Consider the following 16570-nt stretch of genomic DNA (forward strand, 5'->3'; position numbering starts at 1 on the left):
TGAGAAATAGCTTCTATTTTTCACAACAAATAATTAATTGTTATTGATCCGCCAGTCTAATTGGACAGTCTCACGGTCAGGGGTCAGATGATCTCCTGACTTTGACCCATCCAGAGGTGAGGTCAGCCTTTGAACATCTGTACCTGTCTACTGAGGAGAATAGAAGCAGAAGTCACCTGATAATTGCAGGTAAAACAAGATGCATGCAAATTGTGGTGCATTTTATGTGTTTAATACACTGCAGTTTGGGAGCAGTGAGATTTTTTTTTTTTTTTTTGAAAGAAATTAATACTTTTATGCAGCAAGGATGCGTTTAATTGAATAAAAAAAGTGATGGTAAAGACTTTTATATTAAGGAAAATTTCTTTTTTCAAATAATTGCTGTTCAAGCTATTTTAAAATATAATAAATTAGCAAACACTTCTTATAAATTGTAATAATATTTCACATTATTATTGTTTTACTGTATTTTCGGTAAGTGCAGTCGAGACTTCTTTCAAAAATGTACCGACTCCAGACTCTTGAACACTAGTGTTTGTGTTTTTATATATTTGTTTCTATATATATAACTTTTTTCCCAGCACACCTTTGGGTGCGGTCAAATCCTCAAGGGAAGGACACGTTTCTTCACTCTGACGCTGATATTCTGTCTCATCTCCCTGCTCATCTGGTCAGTGTCCCACTACTCTTTAACCTTTCAGCTTCAGTGACCAATGTGAGGTTACTCAACTCAAGAGATGTCTGTTCTCTCTCTCCGATCAGATGGGCGGTAATCAGTGGGAGCCTTTGTGTTTTCTGCTATCGAGTTACTACTTCCTCTATGCTAATGTGCGGCATGGACTTCTTCACCAACTTCTGGAGACCTACAGTTTGTTCGGTAAAGCGTATTTTTCTTTCTTTTTTTCTTTTTTTTTTTTTGCTTAGTTAACAGGTTCTCATATTGATTGTTTTTCATTTTATCCATTTAGCACAAAAATATGGGACCAAAAAATCAAGAGGTATTTTACTTTTATATTATTGTATGTTTATGAAACCCCAACTAGAGTGACATTAAAAAGGACTCGGAATAGATTCATAATCTTAATGTTTTCTGAAACTTCTGATTTCTAAATCTATACCAAATTCATGTGTTTGTCCAGGTAACCTGAAGGATTTTGAAGACTGTCTCAGTTTTCTGAAGCGCCACAGCCTCCTCCTCTCCCAGTGGCCTGCTCTCTTTGTACAAACAGCTCTTAATGAACCATGTGACAGCTCTGCACATTTGTGGGCTGAAAGCATGACAAGAAATGGAGGGGTGCATGCTGTAAAATGGCAAAACTTCACTGATGCTGCTGTAAAAGAAGTCAGGTACTAATATTGTGTCTGATTAATAGCATATTATTGTCATATTCTGAGTTGAACCATTCAGTTATAAGTCCAGATTAATGCTGGCTGACCTATAAAAACACAGTTGGGTTTCTGCATGTCTTTAAAAATCTTAATTTGCATTTACACAAATTTAAGACCTTAAAAATATTTTAAATCAGAGCAGAAAGTCTTAAATTTATACAATTAAATGTTGCACGCATTGCAAAAAAATGTATATCTTTGTCATTATTTTTGTCCTGTTTTCCTGTACAAATCTCTAAACATCTTTCAATCAAGATACATTTACTTGAGATGGAAATGTAAAATTGAGCAGAATTAAGTGAGTTTATGCTTGAAACTACAACAAACCTCTGTCAATGAGTTATGAAAACTTCCCTTTGAATGAAGTTGATTTTTCTCAGCACATTGGCAGATATTTGCTCTTGTTTCAATCATAAAGTCACTTAATTTTGATTAATTACTTAGACGTTACCTTTTGTCATTTTGCATCTCCAGTAAATGCATGTTGATTTAAGAATCTTTGCGCTGGAAAACAAGGCAAAATACTGAGGAAGAGCATCACTTTGGTGTAGTAAAAGTTGAATTTTCAACTCATTGTGCTTCTCCTTAGACATTTACTTTTAAACATATTAACATATTTTGTTCCCTTTATTTATTCATTATATTTTCTTTACTTTGTCTTTAAAAGGGTCTTTAAAAAGTCTTGAATTTACCTCCATGAAACTTGCAGAAACCATACACTTATACATCTTTAAAAAATTTTAAATCCTAAAATGTAATAATGTGGTTTCAGACTTCCTGAACACCATTATGTGCAAAGGTTTTTTATCTAGAATTCAATTTTTATATGCATTTTAATATTGTTTTTTCTGCTCAGTGAGCTGGTTTCCACCTTCCGCTCTGAGCCAAGTTGTGTGGTGGTGAGTCCTGATGGAAAACTTGCAGCAGTGGGAACCGGAGAGGGAACACTTCACTTTCTGCACACAGAGACTGGACAGGTAACAGTTCTAAACATAAACAAACATTCATTTACTAAGATTTTATGCATTTTTAGGATAATTCATTGGACATCACAGTTGTTTTTTTCATTACTTTTTTCAAACAGGAAGTGAAGTCCTTGATGAGCAGTGCTGATGGCATCTCTGGATGTATGTTCCTTGGTGAGGAGCTTCTGGCAACAACCTCATTTGATGGGCAGGTGGAGGTGTGGGATGTTGCGAGTGGTTTCAGGTATTTTATGTTTTTCTGGCTCAAATGTACAATTTACTTAGCAAAAACAAAATTGCTGTGAGGAGCAATTATCAGGGTTCAAGCACTTTAAGGCCTTTAACATGCCTTTAACAATATGTTTTAATTAGCAAGCCTGTAACCATCTCCATCATACATGGAAAAGACCATTTACAGCTAATACAGGCAATTTACCATAGGAAATATATGGTTTATAAAGCTTTTTAAGAGTAGGAGCATTGCAAATACGACAACATTTTAATGCATTGCATGAAGACTGTCAATAAGAACAGTGGCTTGCACAGACCTCCGTGTGGAAATTGCGTTCCTAAATTGCGTTCCGGGGGCACATCGATATGACCACTTTCACAATTAAAGAGGCAAGGGCTCAAGCCATTTTAGGCAATTTAGAAATCCTGGACAGGACGTGTCCTGGGAGAATGGCGCATATGGTCACCCTATTATAGCCGTTTTCATGTTTTTTTTTTTTTCCTGTTATAGCGCCACAAAGTGTCGAGACGCCTCACCTTTTTTTACGTGAGCACAGAATGAGCTTTTACATACAGTCCAGTCCAAAAGTTTGGAACCACTAACATTTTTAATGTTTTTAAAAGAAGTTTCGTCTGCTCACCAAGGCTACATTTATTTAATTAAAAATACAGTAAAAAAACAGTAATATTGTGAAATATTATTACAAATTAAAATAACTGTGTACTATTTAAATATATTTGACAAAGTAATTTATTTCTGTGATCAAAGCTGAATTTTCAGCATCATTACTCCAGTCTTCAGTGTCACATGATCCTTCAGAAATCATTGTAATATGCTGATTTGCTGCTCAGTAAACATTTATGATTATTTTCAATGTTGAAAACAGTTGTGTACTTTTTTTTTCAGGATTCCTTGATGAATAGAAAGTTCAAAAGAACAGCATTTATCTGAAATACAAAGCTTCTGTAGCATTATACACTACCTTTCAAAAGTTTGGGGTCAGTAAGAATTTTTTTTTTTTTTTTTTTAAAGAAATTAAAGAAATGAATACTTTTATTCAGCAAGGATGCATTAAATCAATCAAAAGTGGCAGTAATGACATTTATAATGTTACAAAAGATTAGATTTCAGATAAACACTGTTCTTTTCAACTTTCTATTCATCAAATAATCCTGAAAAAAAATATTGTACACAAATATTTTGTACAATTGTACACATTAAATGAGCAGCAAATCAGCATATCAGAATGATTTCTGAAGGATCATGTGACACTGAAGACTGGAGTAATGATGCTGAAAATTCAGCTTTGCCATCACAGGAATAAATTACTTTGTGAAATATATTCAAATAGAAAACAGTTAAATTGTAATAATATTTCACAATATTACTGTTTTTACTGTATTTTTTAATTAAATAAATGTAGCCTTGGTGAGCAGACGAAACTTCTTTTAAAAACATTAAAAATCTCAAACTTTTGGACTGTACTGTAGGTGTGCTGAGTTTGGTGAAAATATCTAATTTCATTGACAAGTTATAGCCATTTTAGTAAAAGTGGCTCCACCCACTTCGAACGTTTTGGCGCCCCTTAGGGACCGCAAATGGGAAATTCAAAAAATAAATTGATAACTATTGACAGTCAGACTCTAGAGAATGTTGCAGCACTGGTTTGGTTCTGATTGGGTCAGAAACCTAGGACTAGTTTGCAAAAGTAGTTTTTAAAAAAAAAAAATAAAATTTTTTGATTGATTCCAACGATATAAGACACTTGAGCCTAAGACTAACGGTTCAGGAGTTATGAGCCATTTCATACTTTTGACCACTGTAGCGCCCCCGTCAGGCCAATCAGGGCCAGCCTTGGTGACGTTGTCAATGTCGTGAGTACTTCCGTCCCTCAAAGTTTCTATGACTTACGGTTTGGTCTGATGGATCACTTTTAGAGGACAATGCTGATCCTTGGAAAATGTAGCAATTACAATAGTGTTTCAGCACTACATGCTTGAACCCCTAAAAATGAACCAAAGATTACTAACCTGTGCACAATTTTCTGTCACTTTAAGAACTGCTCACATGAATGCCCACTCCAACAAAATCACAGGATGTGATGTCAGTCCAGACAGAAAACTCTTTGCTACTGTCTCATTAGACTTAAACCTGAAGGTAAAACCAAATGATCTTAAATCTGAACTATGTGTGGTGTTGTACTCTTCTGAAATATTCATCATCTATGTGGCCGTGCTCAGGTGTGGTCAGCGCAGAAGAGCACAGAGGTGGCCTCTCTCATTAACCCCTCCCCTCTGAACTGTGTGAACTTTGACCTCGAGGGCCAACTCTTGGCAGTGGGCTGCTGGGATGGAGCTGTTCGTTTGTGGAACTGGCTTGAACAGAAAAACGTTACGGTGAGGAACAACTCCAAAGATATGTTACCATGCCTGATACACTAAAACTTAATGTCCTTTCACTTTTTCAGACTCTGTTAGGTCATCAGAGTTCAGTGCGGAGTCTGTCTTTCTCTCCCTGCTCCTCCATGTTGTGCTCTGGCTGTCTGTCAGGAGAAGTGCGGCTCTGGTCCGTGGCAGCAGCTGCTTGTGTGGGCAGTTATCATGCTCACCGCGGCTCCACGCAGACACTAAACTTCCTGCAGGGAGGAAATCTTTTGCTGAGCGCTGGACATGACAGTGTGGTGAGGAATATGATCTTATAGTCTTAATATTCGGTTGTCTAACAGGCATCCTAAAATACTCAGTATTGTGTCCTTTTTTTTGTTGTCTAGGTTAATGTGTGGTCTGGAGGTCTTGGGCGATCTGTTGCAGTACTGGGAGAGGAAAAGGTACTTCATGTTCTTAAATTTTAATTGCAACTTTTTATACTATTGATACTGCTTATACTAATTTTTATAGGTATTAAAGTGTTAGTTCACCCAAAAATGAAAATTCTGTCATTTATTACTCACCCTCATGTTGTTGTACAGACCTTCGTTCATCTTCAGAACACAAATTAAGATATTTTTGATAAAATCCGATGGCTCAGTGAGGTCTGCATTGACAGCAAGATAATTAACACTTTCAATGCCCAGAAAGCTACTAAAGACGTATTTAAAACAGTTCATGTGACTACAGTGGTTCAAACTTAATGTTATGAAGTGACAAGAATACTTTTTGTACGCCAAAAAAAACCCAATATATCGACTTTATTCAACAATATCTAGTGATGGGCGATTTAAAAACACTGTTTCATGAAGCTTCGAAGCTTTATGAATCTTTTGTTTCGAATCAGTGGTTCAGAGCGTGAATCGAACTGCCAGCGTCCCGTGAACCATTGAAATTTTGAAACACTTATGATGTAACAAAGCCTCGTTTACTGAAATCATGTGACTTTCACGCTCCAAACCTCTGATTCGAAACAAAAATCTTACTTTGGTTCATCTTCGAAACCCAAATGAAGATCTTTTTGATGAAATCTGAGAAATTTCTGTCCCTCCGTTGACAGTCTATGCAACTACCACTTTGACACTTCAAAGTTCACAAGCAGATTGTAAAACTAATTCATCTGAATTGAGCGGTTTAGTTCAAATTTTCTGAAGAGACACGATGCTTTATATGATGAACAGATTTAGTGTAGGCTTATATTCACATATAAACCTGCTTTAAGGATGGTATTAACTAATCATTATTTGCAGGTACCAGTATTGCAGCAGCAGCAAAAGCGCACCAGACGTGGAAATGAAGATGAAGCTAACGCTCTGTGTGTGGCTGTGGCCAGTGGGTACGCCGCTGTGGGTTACCATGGAGATGGTATCAAAATGTTCAATTTGAAGTCAGGTAAATAAACATTTGCATCCAGCATTTACAGACATGCTCATCCAGAAATACTCACTGCTTCTCAATCTTGAGAAAAACATGAATGGAAAAAGAGCAAAAAAACAATCACTTAAAGGTGCAGTAAGGAATTTCTGAGAAACACTGTTGAAAGTGAATCGAACCGAGCACCAAAACACACTTGTAGCCAATCAGCAGCAAGGGGCGTGTCCACTCATGAGGGGGGAGGTGCCTGTACTGCACAGCGTATTTGTGAATTTTAGGGCAGAGCTATCAAGATAGGGGTGTGATCCTGCTGAGAGGGGCGTGTTTGTTTTGGTCATTTCAAATATCACAGCATTTTTCAGAAATCGCTTCCTGCCCCTTTAACCCGTGTGCAGTCTTCATTTGGAAGTACACTCAGGGTCTTTGGGGTCTCCAGAGAGACAAATAATTGTTTTTGTTTTTTTTAAACAAATGTAAATTTACTCTGTTTATTAATGTTTTTACTCCACATTTGTGCAGTTTTTGGAGGATTTATCATATTTTAATTTTTAATTTATATAAATAAATTAAAACAAATTTTAAAATAGGTTTTTATACAAAAACAGCTTTTTATGTAAAATTCACTTTATAAAAGTGAAAATTCCTAACTTTCATTAATAGGGATAACATTGATAATCTGACATGGTTTAGTGTAAGATTTTTGCCCATCTTTTGGAAAATTCAGTTTTAAAAGTACAAAAATGATCACTTTTACCAGTAGATGGCAGCAGAGCTCCACTATTTGCTATTTGACTGACTGAAAGACATCTTTTCACAAGTTTTTTTTCAGTTGGATTCATATCTAAATATTATGAAATCACAATTATAACAATAAAAGCTACTTTTTGTCAAAGTTTAATGTTTTTTGTAATGAAAGTTGTTCAATATTGTTACATTATGATGAGACCCCGCTTAGAAAATGGACAGAATTCATCCTCAAAATCAACATTTTTGAAAAACGTATTTTTTTCAGTACAAAAAAAAAAGCTAAACTTTGACAAAAAGTAATTTTTATTGTCATAATTGTGATTTCATAATATTTAGATATGAATCCAACTGAAAAAAACTTGTGAAAAGATGTCTTTCAGTCAGTCAAATAGCAAATAGTGGAGCTCTGCTGCCATCTACTGGTAAAAGTGATCATTTTTTACTTTTAAAACTGCATTTTCTAAAAGATGGGCAAAAATCTTACACTAAACCATGTCAGATTATCAATGTTATCCCCATGAATGAAAGTTAGGAATGTGGGTCTTTTATAACGTGAATTTTACATAAAAAGCTGTTTTTGTATAAAAACCTATTTAAAAAAATATTTTTATGTTAAAAAACGTAACATAAAAGCAAGATATTGCTCCAATTTTCTTTTATTTGTATATCTAGAAAGTGTTAATAACTGTACAAAGTTTCATGTGATTTGGACAAAGAGAACTTTTTTTTTATTTTAGCAAACGTCGTTTGGGGTCTAAAAAGACCCCAAAGACCCTATAAGGGTTAATAATAATGGAGAGTACTGTGAGTAACCAAAAGTAGAACCCCAAGATGCTTTGTGCTGTAGGAGAGAAGGTCTGGGCCAGTGCGGAGCTGCAGGTGTCCATGCTCTGCCTCATGTGGATGGAGGAAGGAGGGGCAGAGCTGCTGTTGTCTGGGGCCATGGACCACCGTCTCAGAGTCTGGGAAAGGCAAGGAGAAAATCCGGAAAGCCTTGTGTCAATAGGATCTTTTGGCGTTCAGAAGGGAGCTGTTCTCGCCCTGGCTCAAAACTCCACTTGTGTGGCATCTGCATCTGGTCAGTGTACACAAAACGTTTTGTGGATTGAATTTGGTCCATATTGGATATTTAATATTTGCATACTCTTTCAACCTATTTTATCTTTAGTGTAATCTTTAGCACATCTCAATGAATATCCGTTTTAATAATGTACATTATATATTTTAGATGACTTCACTATTGCTCTGTGGTTGAAGAGTGAATTGACTTCTAAGCCCTGGATCAACCCTAAGGTGATGTGTATTCTGAGAGGTCACAATGGAGGGGTCACATGCCTTGCCTTCAGTCCTACTGGGAAAGAGTTGCTGTCAGGAGGGAAAGATCAGGTACTTGGTCCGCTCCACATCCATCACTGGAACGAAAACACACAATATCTCTCTCTCACTCAATTTTTATCATAATCTCTTCCAATAGGCTTTGATGGTATGGAACGTAAACTCCTCCGCTCCGGTTCTTTCCCGGTCTTTTCCCCATTGCCATGGAGACTGGATTACAGGATGTGCCTGGACATCATCTGCGGTGGTAAGAAAGCCATTTACAAAGTGCATTTAGTTCATTTCAATAACATCTGACTCTGTGTGTCTGTAACCAAATGCAAAACCTCTCTCACACCTCAGCTTAGCTGCTCCAGTGACTGTAAGCTGCGGATGTGGGACATCCAGACAGGAAGTTTGCTCAGAGAGATCCTGTCTAGTTCATCTTTAAGCACATTGTGCTGTTGGGTAAAGCAGTTGCACCTAAAAGCATTGGACTACATGTCACAAAGATGCACAAAAATTGGAACCTGTTGATATTTATGCACTTTTTAATGTCTATAGGAGGATCTTGTCATGGCAGGCACTACAGATGGGCTACTGATGGTTTGGAAGTGGGAATCAGGTGTACAAGTCACAAGGATCCAGGCCCACAAGTCCCGTCTCCATCACTGCACTGTCATCGCTCAGCCAGGTACACTGATTCAATATACAAATATACACACAAACAGCAGCTTGATTTCTAAATGGTGAATCTTGCTTACACAGATTTTTTTGTTTTTTGTTTTTTTTTGCTTACAGATCTTGGAGAGAATTTAAAGCAGGAAGATGTATTGGTAGCTTCAGCATCAGAGGATGGAACTGTTAAACTCTGGCATCCACTGCAGGTAACCAACTCTCACTTTTGTATCTTATTCATTAATAATTTAATTATATTTTATTTAAATAAAATGAGGGTATTTTAAATAATTCCCAGAGATGCATAATATATCGATACCATATTGTTGATCAGTTTGATATTTAATTATAAAATAATTTCCCCTATTTTTACGTACAAAAACACTAATTTAACACTGTAAAAAACATTAATAGTTAAATAACTGTTATAAATATAATTTTTAGCAAATCTCAAAATAAATAGCCATTTTCATAATGTACCTTCATAATGTTGTGATGCCTAAATTCACTTCTTGTGTTTAAAACAACTGGTTTTAGTTTTTATATATATATATATATAAAATGGTATAAATTTTTGAAGGATTGGTTCACTTTCAAATGAAAATTAGCCCAAGCTTTGCTCAAGCAATCCTAGATGTACACTACTGTTCAAAAGTTTGGGGTCAGTAAGATTTTTTAATGTTTTAAAAGAAGTATCTTCTGCTCACCAAGCCTGCATTTATTTGATTAAAAATACAAACAAAAACAGTAATATTGTGAAATATTATTACAATTTAAAACAGCTGTTTTCTATGTCAATATACAGTAAAGTGTAATTTATTCCTGTGATCAAAGCTGAATTTTCAGCATCATTACTCCAGTCTTCAGTGTCACATGATCCTTCAGAAATCATTCTAATATGCTGATTTGCTGCTCAATAAACATTTATGATTATTTTCAATGTTGAAAACAGTTATTTACATTTTTATTTCATGATGCTATGATGAATAGAAAGTTCAAAAGAACAGCATTTGTCTGAAATCTAAATCTTTTGTAACATTAAACACTACCGTTCAAAAGTTTGGGGTCAGTAAGAATTTTAATTTTATTTATGGGGTTAGAAATAAAATTAATCAATACTTTTATTCATCAAGGATGAGTTAAACTGATCAAAAGTTACAGTAAAGTCAATTATAATGTTAGAAAATATTCTGTTTTAAATAAATGCTGTTCTTTTGAACTTTCTATTCATCGAAGAATTTTGAAAAAACAGCTGTTTTAAATTGGAATAATATTTCACAATATTACTGTTTTTGTTTGTATTTTTAATCAAATAAATGCAGGCTTGGTGAGCAGAAGATACTTCTTTTAAAACATTAAAAAATCTTACTGAACCCAAACCTTTGAACGGTAGTGTATATGAATTTCTTCCTTCTGATGAAAACAATCTGAGAAATATTAATAAATATCCTGATGTATCCGAGCTTTATAATGGCAGTGAGCGGGATCAATGAGTATGAGCTGAAGAAAGAGTCTCCATCAACATCCATCCATCATAAACGTACTCCACACGGCTCCGGTGGTTAATAGAAGGCCTTCTGAAGAGAAACGATGCATTTGTTTGAAAAAAAAAAAAAAATCTTTTTAACCCCCTGGAGCCGTGTGGAGTATGTTTATCCTTAATCCTTTAAGGTTGGCCATTTGTTGTTATTGGCCATAAAATGAAAATATCTTATTTGCATCAGCCAGATTTTTAGATATCAGTTTAGTGCTAATTTATTCTCAAAAATGATGTTTTCATAGGTACATCATCACAATACTCTGCACGGTCACAGTGCAGAAATCCAGGCTTTAGTATGCAAAGAGGCCGGACTGCCGGAGTTTCTCACCGTCTCTGAGGATCGTTCCCTCAGGTCATGGAGCGTCACCACGGCAATGGGTACGGCAATTACCAATTCACTCCTCAGATCCTCAGAACATTTTGTTAGAGAACAAAAGCAGAAGCTAAACTGATGTGAAAAGCGGTGACAACACTGCAATTTCTTATGAAACTACAGCTGCACATCCAAATATATATTTGATTGGCATTCATAATTATATACACTCATCCGCAGAAGCTGCTCCTCGCCAGAAAGGCGGTGTCCGAGCTGTGTGCTTCCTTGATACCGATGAACTCATGGTGTGTGGTTATGACACGGGCAGATTGGAGATATGGCATCAGAATTCAGTGGTTTACTGGAAGAAGGTAATCATGAGTTTATTATTTGTTAATTAGTAAAATAATAGTGTGAGGGCTTCAGTTGTAAATGTCTGAATGAACGGCTCTGTGTGTGTTGCACTAAGGTCAGTGATGGCGGCTTAACTGCAGTCACTGGTATGCCAGACGATCAGCTGGCGGTGGGTTGCAGCGACTGCTCTGTATTAGTCTGGAAACTGGAGCGGGACGCCAAGAAGTGCATTGTGGGGTATTGACTTTTAACCCTCTTTACTTTCATGTTTCAGTTTTGCAAACTTGGTTCAAAATGGCATATTTCTCTAAAAATGCAACAAGAACTTTTCATTCACGATTCAAGCTATTTTTACTACGGGGAATCAAAAGATTTTTTGCATTGTATGATATATATTTATTATAAATGTCAGACTTGAAAATGCATTTTGCTCTTGAATTCAGCAGCATGAATACAGGCATAATAATATTGTGTATGTGATATATTTTTTTTTTAAATGTGATTTTTGGATTTGATCACTAAAAGGTAGTCTTTCAAATCTGATATATTTATTACAATTTATGTTGTTTAATGTAATATTTAGCGAATCTCAGAATGAATATCCATTTTTAATACTGTTACAATGTTCTAAATTTGTGTACATTTCACAAATGATTGATTTTAGTTTTGTTTTTAATTTATTTAAAGCTGCAGTCCGTAACTTGTTTGGGTTAAAAATTATTCAAAAAATCAATTTTTGAGCAAGTACATAACCTTACCCTAGCCCGATGCACAATAATGTTTTCTAATTTGAGCGGTACTGGTGGGTTTCTGCGGGAAATTCGATTATGCCAGCATTCGTCTTTGTTTGTCATTCAACACATCTGTTTACATGAAGAACGAGTCCCAGCTAGTCGGCTATATATCATGTGAGGATGCTGCAGGTGACAGATCATTTATAGCCTTTTCTCACATCCGCTGGAATAATTAAATATATCATTTTGATGGCGGATTGTAATCCAGAAAGGTCCAAATGACAATCATCAGTATCAACTGGAGATTCACCCGTAGTCAAAAGCAAAAGACTTCGAACTGCGGAGTGGTTACAGAAATTCAAATCTACAGGTAACACTAATACACACTAAATACACACAGTCACACAATGCTGATGTTGTTAACATTAACAATTTGAAAACAAAGTATAATAATAATAATAATTTGCTGTAATAATAATAATTGACTTGATCCAAGCTAAGCGATCATTAGGGTATTAATCATCATTGAAAGCGAGATTTATTGCTTTTTTCCTCAGTTTGTCAGAACAAAAGTGTCAGATTTGTTACTGACTCCTTCAACTGACATTTTCCGGTGAAAACTCTTATTTTGGTCATACTTCCAAGATGTAGAATTTGTGATTCCAAGTACAGTAGTGTCCCCCGTAAAGATGATAATTTTGCAAATAACTGCAATTGCAGGTTTCAAACAGAGATGGCGACAAAGAGTCAAAACTTACGGACTGCAGCTTTAAAAATAAAAATAGTATAGGTGCCATTTATCATTTATTATATCAGCCAGTGTTGTTTTATGTCCCTTTTTTCCACACTGTGGCTAAAGAAAACTAAGGATGATGTAATGAGTGGTTGTCTATAGCCAATTTAATGTTTGTCAATTTCACACAATTTGATGTGTGGATTTTATTTTGTTCCAGGCTCAATAACATGTCTTCATACAAATTGGAGAATCCCGTGAGCTTTTTGTTCTACTGTGGAAGTCTGTATGGAGCATGTGTGAATGGAACAGTCATCGATGTGATCTCTACTACTACCTCCTACACCAAACAAAGTTATTCGTAAATAAACACCATTTTATAAACATCATTTTTACACATATAAAAGATGTTTTGCACTATTCTGTTATTTATTACTTCATTGGGTAATAAGAAGTGAATGTACAGTACGTGTGTTTCGTTGTAGCTGGTCAGACGAGGCACGTCCTGTCGGCATGATGGCAAATGATAGCAAGAGCTTTTGGCTGTTGGGGCAGAAAAATGGTGTACTGTACATTGGCTTCGTTGTAAGTTCATCATCTATCATTATCATGTGACACTAACATTGTAAAAACTGTCTAAAAACTAAATGATCCGAAACGGTCTGTCTTTCAGTTGTCTGTGAATCCAAAACACTCTCACTTCTTAAACTTTTGTGACGATACGGTGGGTAAGAGGCCTGAGTATTTGAAGGCAGATGAGGAGATGTGGAAGAATATGCTGGAGGATGAGCTGCAGCAGCAGGGGGAGGAGCCTCAAGGGCAGCAGGAGGAGCTGCAGGAACAGGAGGAGGAGCTGCAGAAGCAGGAGGAGGAGAAACCCAGCCAGGAACAGCTTGAACAGCTGAGAATTGCAAACCGGAAGGCGGCGCAGATTAGGTCCTGGATCACAGCTGCTGCAGTGCAAAACGGTACACCTGTTCTTACACTTTAATATATAGCATAAATGATCAATTTGTCAGAAGTTCATTAAAAAGTGAAGAGAGCTATCTGTTCAAATCCATTTCTCACTTTTATTGTGAGAATTACTTTTAATTATATTAACTGTTTGTGGCTGTTTACACTGGACACATCAAGGTAAACATAAACTGGTACATTCGTCTTCGCAAACGGGTGCATGTGATGTTGTATTAAAGCGTCCATGGTGCTCCGCCTCTGCCCATACAGTAGCCACGCCCCAAAGTCACGCTATAGGTTGAGTTAAAGAGAGACTGACAGATCTGAGCGGACCGCTCTCATCGTTTTGATAGTGCCTGAGAGGCTCAATGTTGACAATTTTGGGGAACATAAACCCATGAATGGCATAAAAATAGTAGTTAATGAACAATAAAGAAAAAAAAAATCACACATACTTCACCTTTAACACAACAAAAAAAAACACTAAACAATGACCCATTGACCTTTTAGTGGTCATTATGTGAACTCTTCATGATTTGGTTGTTTTTTTTTTCCTGCAGACTTTTTTGTGTGTGGTGATTATAACGGGAACATATGGTTCAACCAGCCTCCTAATCTGTGCTCCTGGACTGAAAGAAAACCGGCAAGTATTCTTATCTTTCCTGATAGATATGATCATATGAAGTCATGTGTTGCTGATAAACTGGAGTGCTTTTGACTGGTCTCTAGGCACACACAGCTAAAGTGAGCGTACTGCGGCTTACCGAGAGCCTCATCATCTCAGCGTCTTACGACAGATCCGTCAAACTGTGGGACAGACACACTAAGAAACAGGTATTTTTATTCACAGTATATTGTGGATTTGCGATCACCTCCACCATATATACACCAGTATATTCCATTTCCTTTCTGTTTCCCCACTTATTTCCTGTGTATCACAGGTTGGCATGTTTGTGTGTGGCGGTCCTGTCAAGGTGCTGGAGGTGAACCCTCGTGACCCCAAGGAGCTCATTTGTGGAGATACGCAGGGTCAGCTGTACTTCCTGTCCTGGAAGGGTTGATTTCCTCAGTCCGTACATTCTTAATCTTTAGTCAGTTGTAATGTTGCATTCATTCTGCACATTTTAATTTTCTTGCACGCATTGAGCGTTTTGCACTAATGACACCATTGCCTTAAACTATACCATGATATAAAGAATATTTGCTTTGTTATATAGGAAAGACAACCACTTCATTTTATATTTGCTTATTCAGTAAACTGATTTTATTTTCAAAGATTGTATCCTTTATGCATTAAAAGCTTTTTTGGGTGAATAAACGGTCTACAAAAATCACATGGTGAAGAGCAGATGTCCACTGAAGGAGCTGTGATGGTGTTCTCCATCATCAAAAATCCACTGGTCAGGATAGAGATTTACCTTCATTTCATCCCCTTCATCTAGCAGCAGAGAGACTCCATTTGAAGAACTGATAAAACCACTTTGTTGGTGTCCATGTGTAGACATGATATGCTGGTCATTTTTAAACAGGCCTGCGGTAAGAGTTTTCTCTGGATCTCCAAAAGCCTTTGAGAAAACCCTGAACACATACACTCCCCTCACAGGTGCTGTGAAGATTCCTGTATCCAACAAAGATTCATTAGATCCATTCAAATCAGAGCATCATAGAAAGTTACAGAGATATATTAACACTATATGAACTGATTCACCTGTATCTGCATTATAGGCGTCTCCAATATTGAGGAAAACTTGTTTGTAAATCAGGGTGTGAAAATCATCAGAAAATGGCCCAACACTTTGTGGTCCAAGAGAGGTCAACAGAGAGGCTGAGAAAGCCACTTTAGGAGCTAAAACATAGACTTACATATTAAATTACAAAGCATTTCCTTATATTTACACTACCGTTCAAAAGAGTTGGGTTTAGAATTTTTAAAGTGTTTTTGAAAGAATTCTCTTAAACTTTAGTTAAAACAGCCTCTAAATTTGTTCCCAGAGCTGTTTATAGTCTTTTAAAAGTGGCTTGATTTAAAAATTGTAATGTCTTACCTTGATTCAAAATTTTCAGTTCTTTTGCCTGTTCTAAAAAAATAATAATCATTCAAACAGATGTTCAGTGCATACATGGACAATAAATGAAAGCTGAAGAAATAGATTTTTGTGTCATGTCGGATCCTGTCACGTTACCTTCATTCTCTGTTGTTAGTCGCTTGATTTCATTCTCCATAGATTCCAACCTTGCTTCCATCTTCCCCAGTTCTTCAAGAATGTTATTACGGGTAAATAGTAATGTACAGCATTACTGAGCAGGCCTTTATCACAGTACGCGTGTGTCGTCACATCCGGCTTTGATTGTTTGCAATCACGTGGTTCTGGTGAGGCGCGAAATTCAGGTGGAGCGGGCAAAGTGAAAATCAGAATGGGAGAGATAGAGAAAAGTACGTGCTGTGCTGATTTAGAAAGGTATGGTATTTAGACGCTATGAAGAGGAGCGATTTTTCTACTGAATTAGTGTCAAAAACTGTAGAGGGTATGCATCGACGCAGGGCCGTTTCTAGACTTTTTGGCACCCTAGGCAAGATTCCTATTAAGATCCCCCCCCCCCCCATTTTTGTGAGTCAGTTCTACTAGCTCTCTGCATGTTATATATTTACAAAAATATTTATAAGAACCCATGCATGAAAAAAAGATGATGAAAAAAAAATTTTAAACATATATTTCAGAGCAAACTGAAACTCTTAAGCTAGTTAAAATTGTATTCTACTCACAAAAATGATAGTTAATAAAATAAACTACATGAAACTGTTATTAGTTTAACTCT

The 16570-nt window shown here is 36.3% G+C and overlaps 2 protein-coding genes across 2 annotated transcripts in view; one reads left to right on the plus strand and one right to left on the minus strand.

Annotated features, from left to right (window-relative positions):
- The window catches only part of tep1 (telomerase-associated protein 1), a 40393-nt gene extending 24489 nt beyond the window's left edge, over positions 1–15904 (plus strand). The window contains exons 30-56 of the mRNA XM_067362098.1: positions 56–189; positions 582–670; positions 763–877; positions 969–998; positions 1140–1347; positions 2246–2366; positions 2474–2598; positions 4644–4743; positions 4827–4982; positions 5054–5266; positions 5357–5413; positions 6263–6404; positions 7981–8211; positions 8362–8519; positions 8608–8715; positions 8811–8915; positions 9012–9141; positions 9249–9334; positions 10908–11043; positions 11219–11349; positions 11448–11569; positions 13020–13160; positions 13285–13384; positions 13473–13767; positions 14314–14396; positions 14483–14587; positions 14695–15904. Of these exons, the coding sequence (XP_067218199.1) occupies positions 56–189; positions 582–670; positions 763–877; positions 969–998; positions 1140–1347; positions 2246–2366; positions 2474–2598; positions 4644–4743; positions 4827–4982; positions 5054–5266; positions 5357–5413; positions 6263–6404; positions 7981–8211; positions 8362–8519; positions 8608–8715; positions 8811–8915; positions 9012–9141; positions 9249–9334; positions 10908–11043; positions 11219–11349; positions 11448–11569; positions 13020–13160; positions 13285–13384; positions 13473–13767; positions 14314–14396; positions 14483–14587; positions 14695–14814 (3541 nt within the window). The 3' untranslated portion in view covers positions 14815–15904. The remainder of the gene's footprint in view (positions 1–55; positions 190–581; positions 671–762; positions 878–968; positions 999–1139; positions 1348–2245; positions 2367–2473; positions 2599–4643; positions 4744–4826; positions 4983–5053; positions 5267–5356; positions 5414–6262; positions 6405–7980; positions 8212–8361; positions 8520–8607; positions 8716–8810; positions 8916–9011; positions 9142–9248; positions 9335–10907; positions 11044–11218; positions 11350–11447; positions 11570–13019; positions 13161–13284; positions 13385–13472; positions 13768–14313; positions 14397–14482; positions 14588–14694) is intronic.
- LOC137002455 (cerebellin-2-like) lies at positions 15085–16279 on the minus strand. Its single transcript, XM_067362101.1, has 4 exons — positions 15937–16279; positions 15799–15831; positions 15462–15599; positions 15085–15371 (listed from the first exon to the last, which is right to left on the minus strand). Exons 1-4 carry the CDS (start codon positions 15995–15997, stop codon positions 15085–15087), a joined length of 519 nt encoding a protein of 172 aa, XP_067218202.1. The 5' UTR covers positions 15998–16279.
- Positions 16280–16570: the final 291 nt, after the last annotated feature.

Source organism: Chanodichthys erythropterus, chromosome 16 (genome assembly GCF_024489055.1).
Source record: "Chanodichthys erythropterus isolate Z2021 chromosome 16, ASM2448905v1, whole genome shotgun sequence".
Taxonomy (NCBI): domain Eukaryota; kingdom Metazoa; phylum Chordata; class Actinopteri; order Cypriniformes; family Xenocyprididae; genus Chanodichthys; species Chanodichthys erythropterus.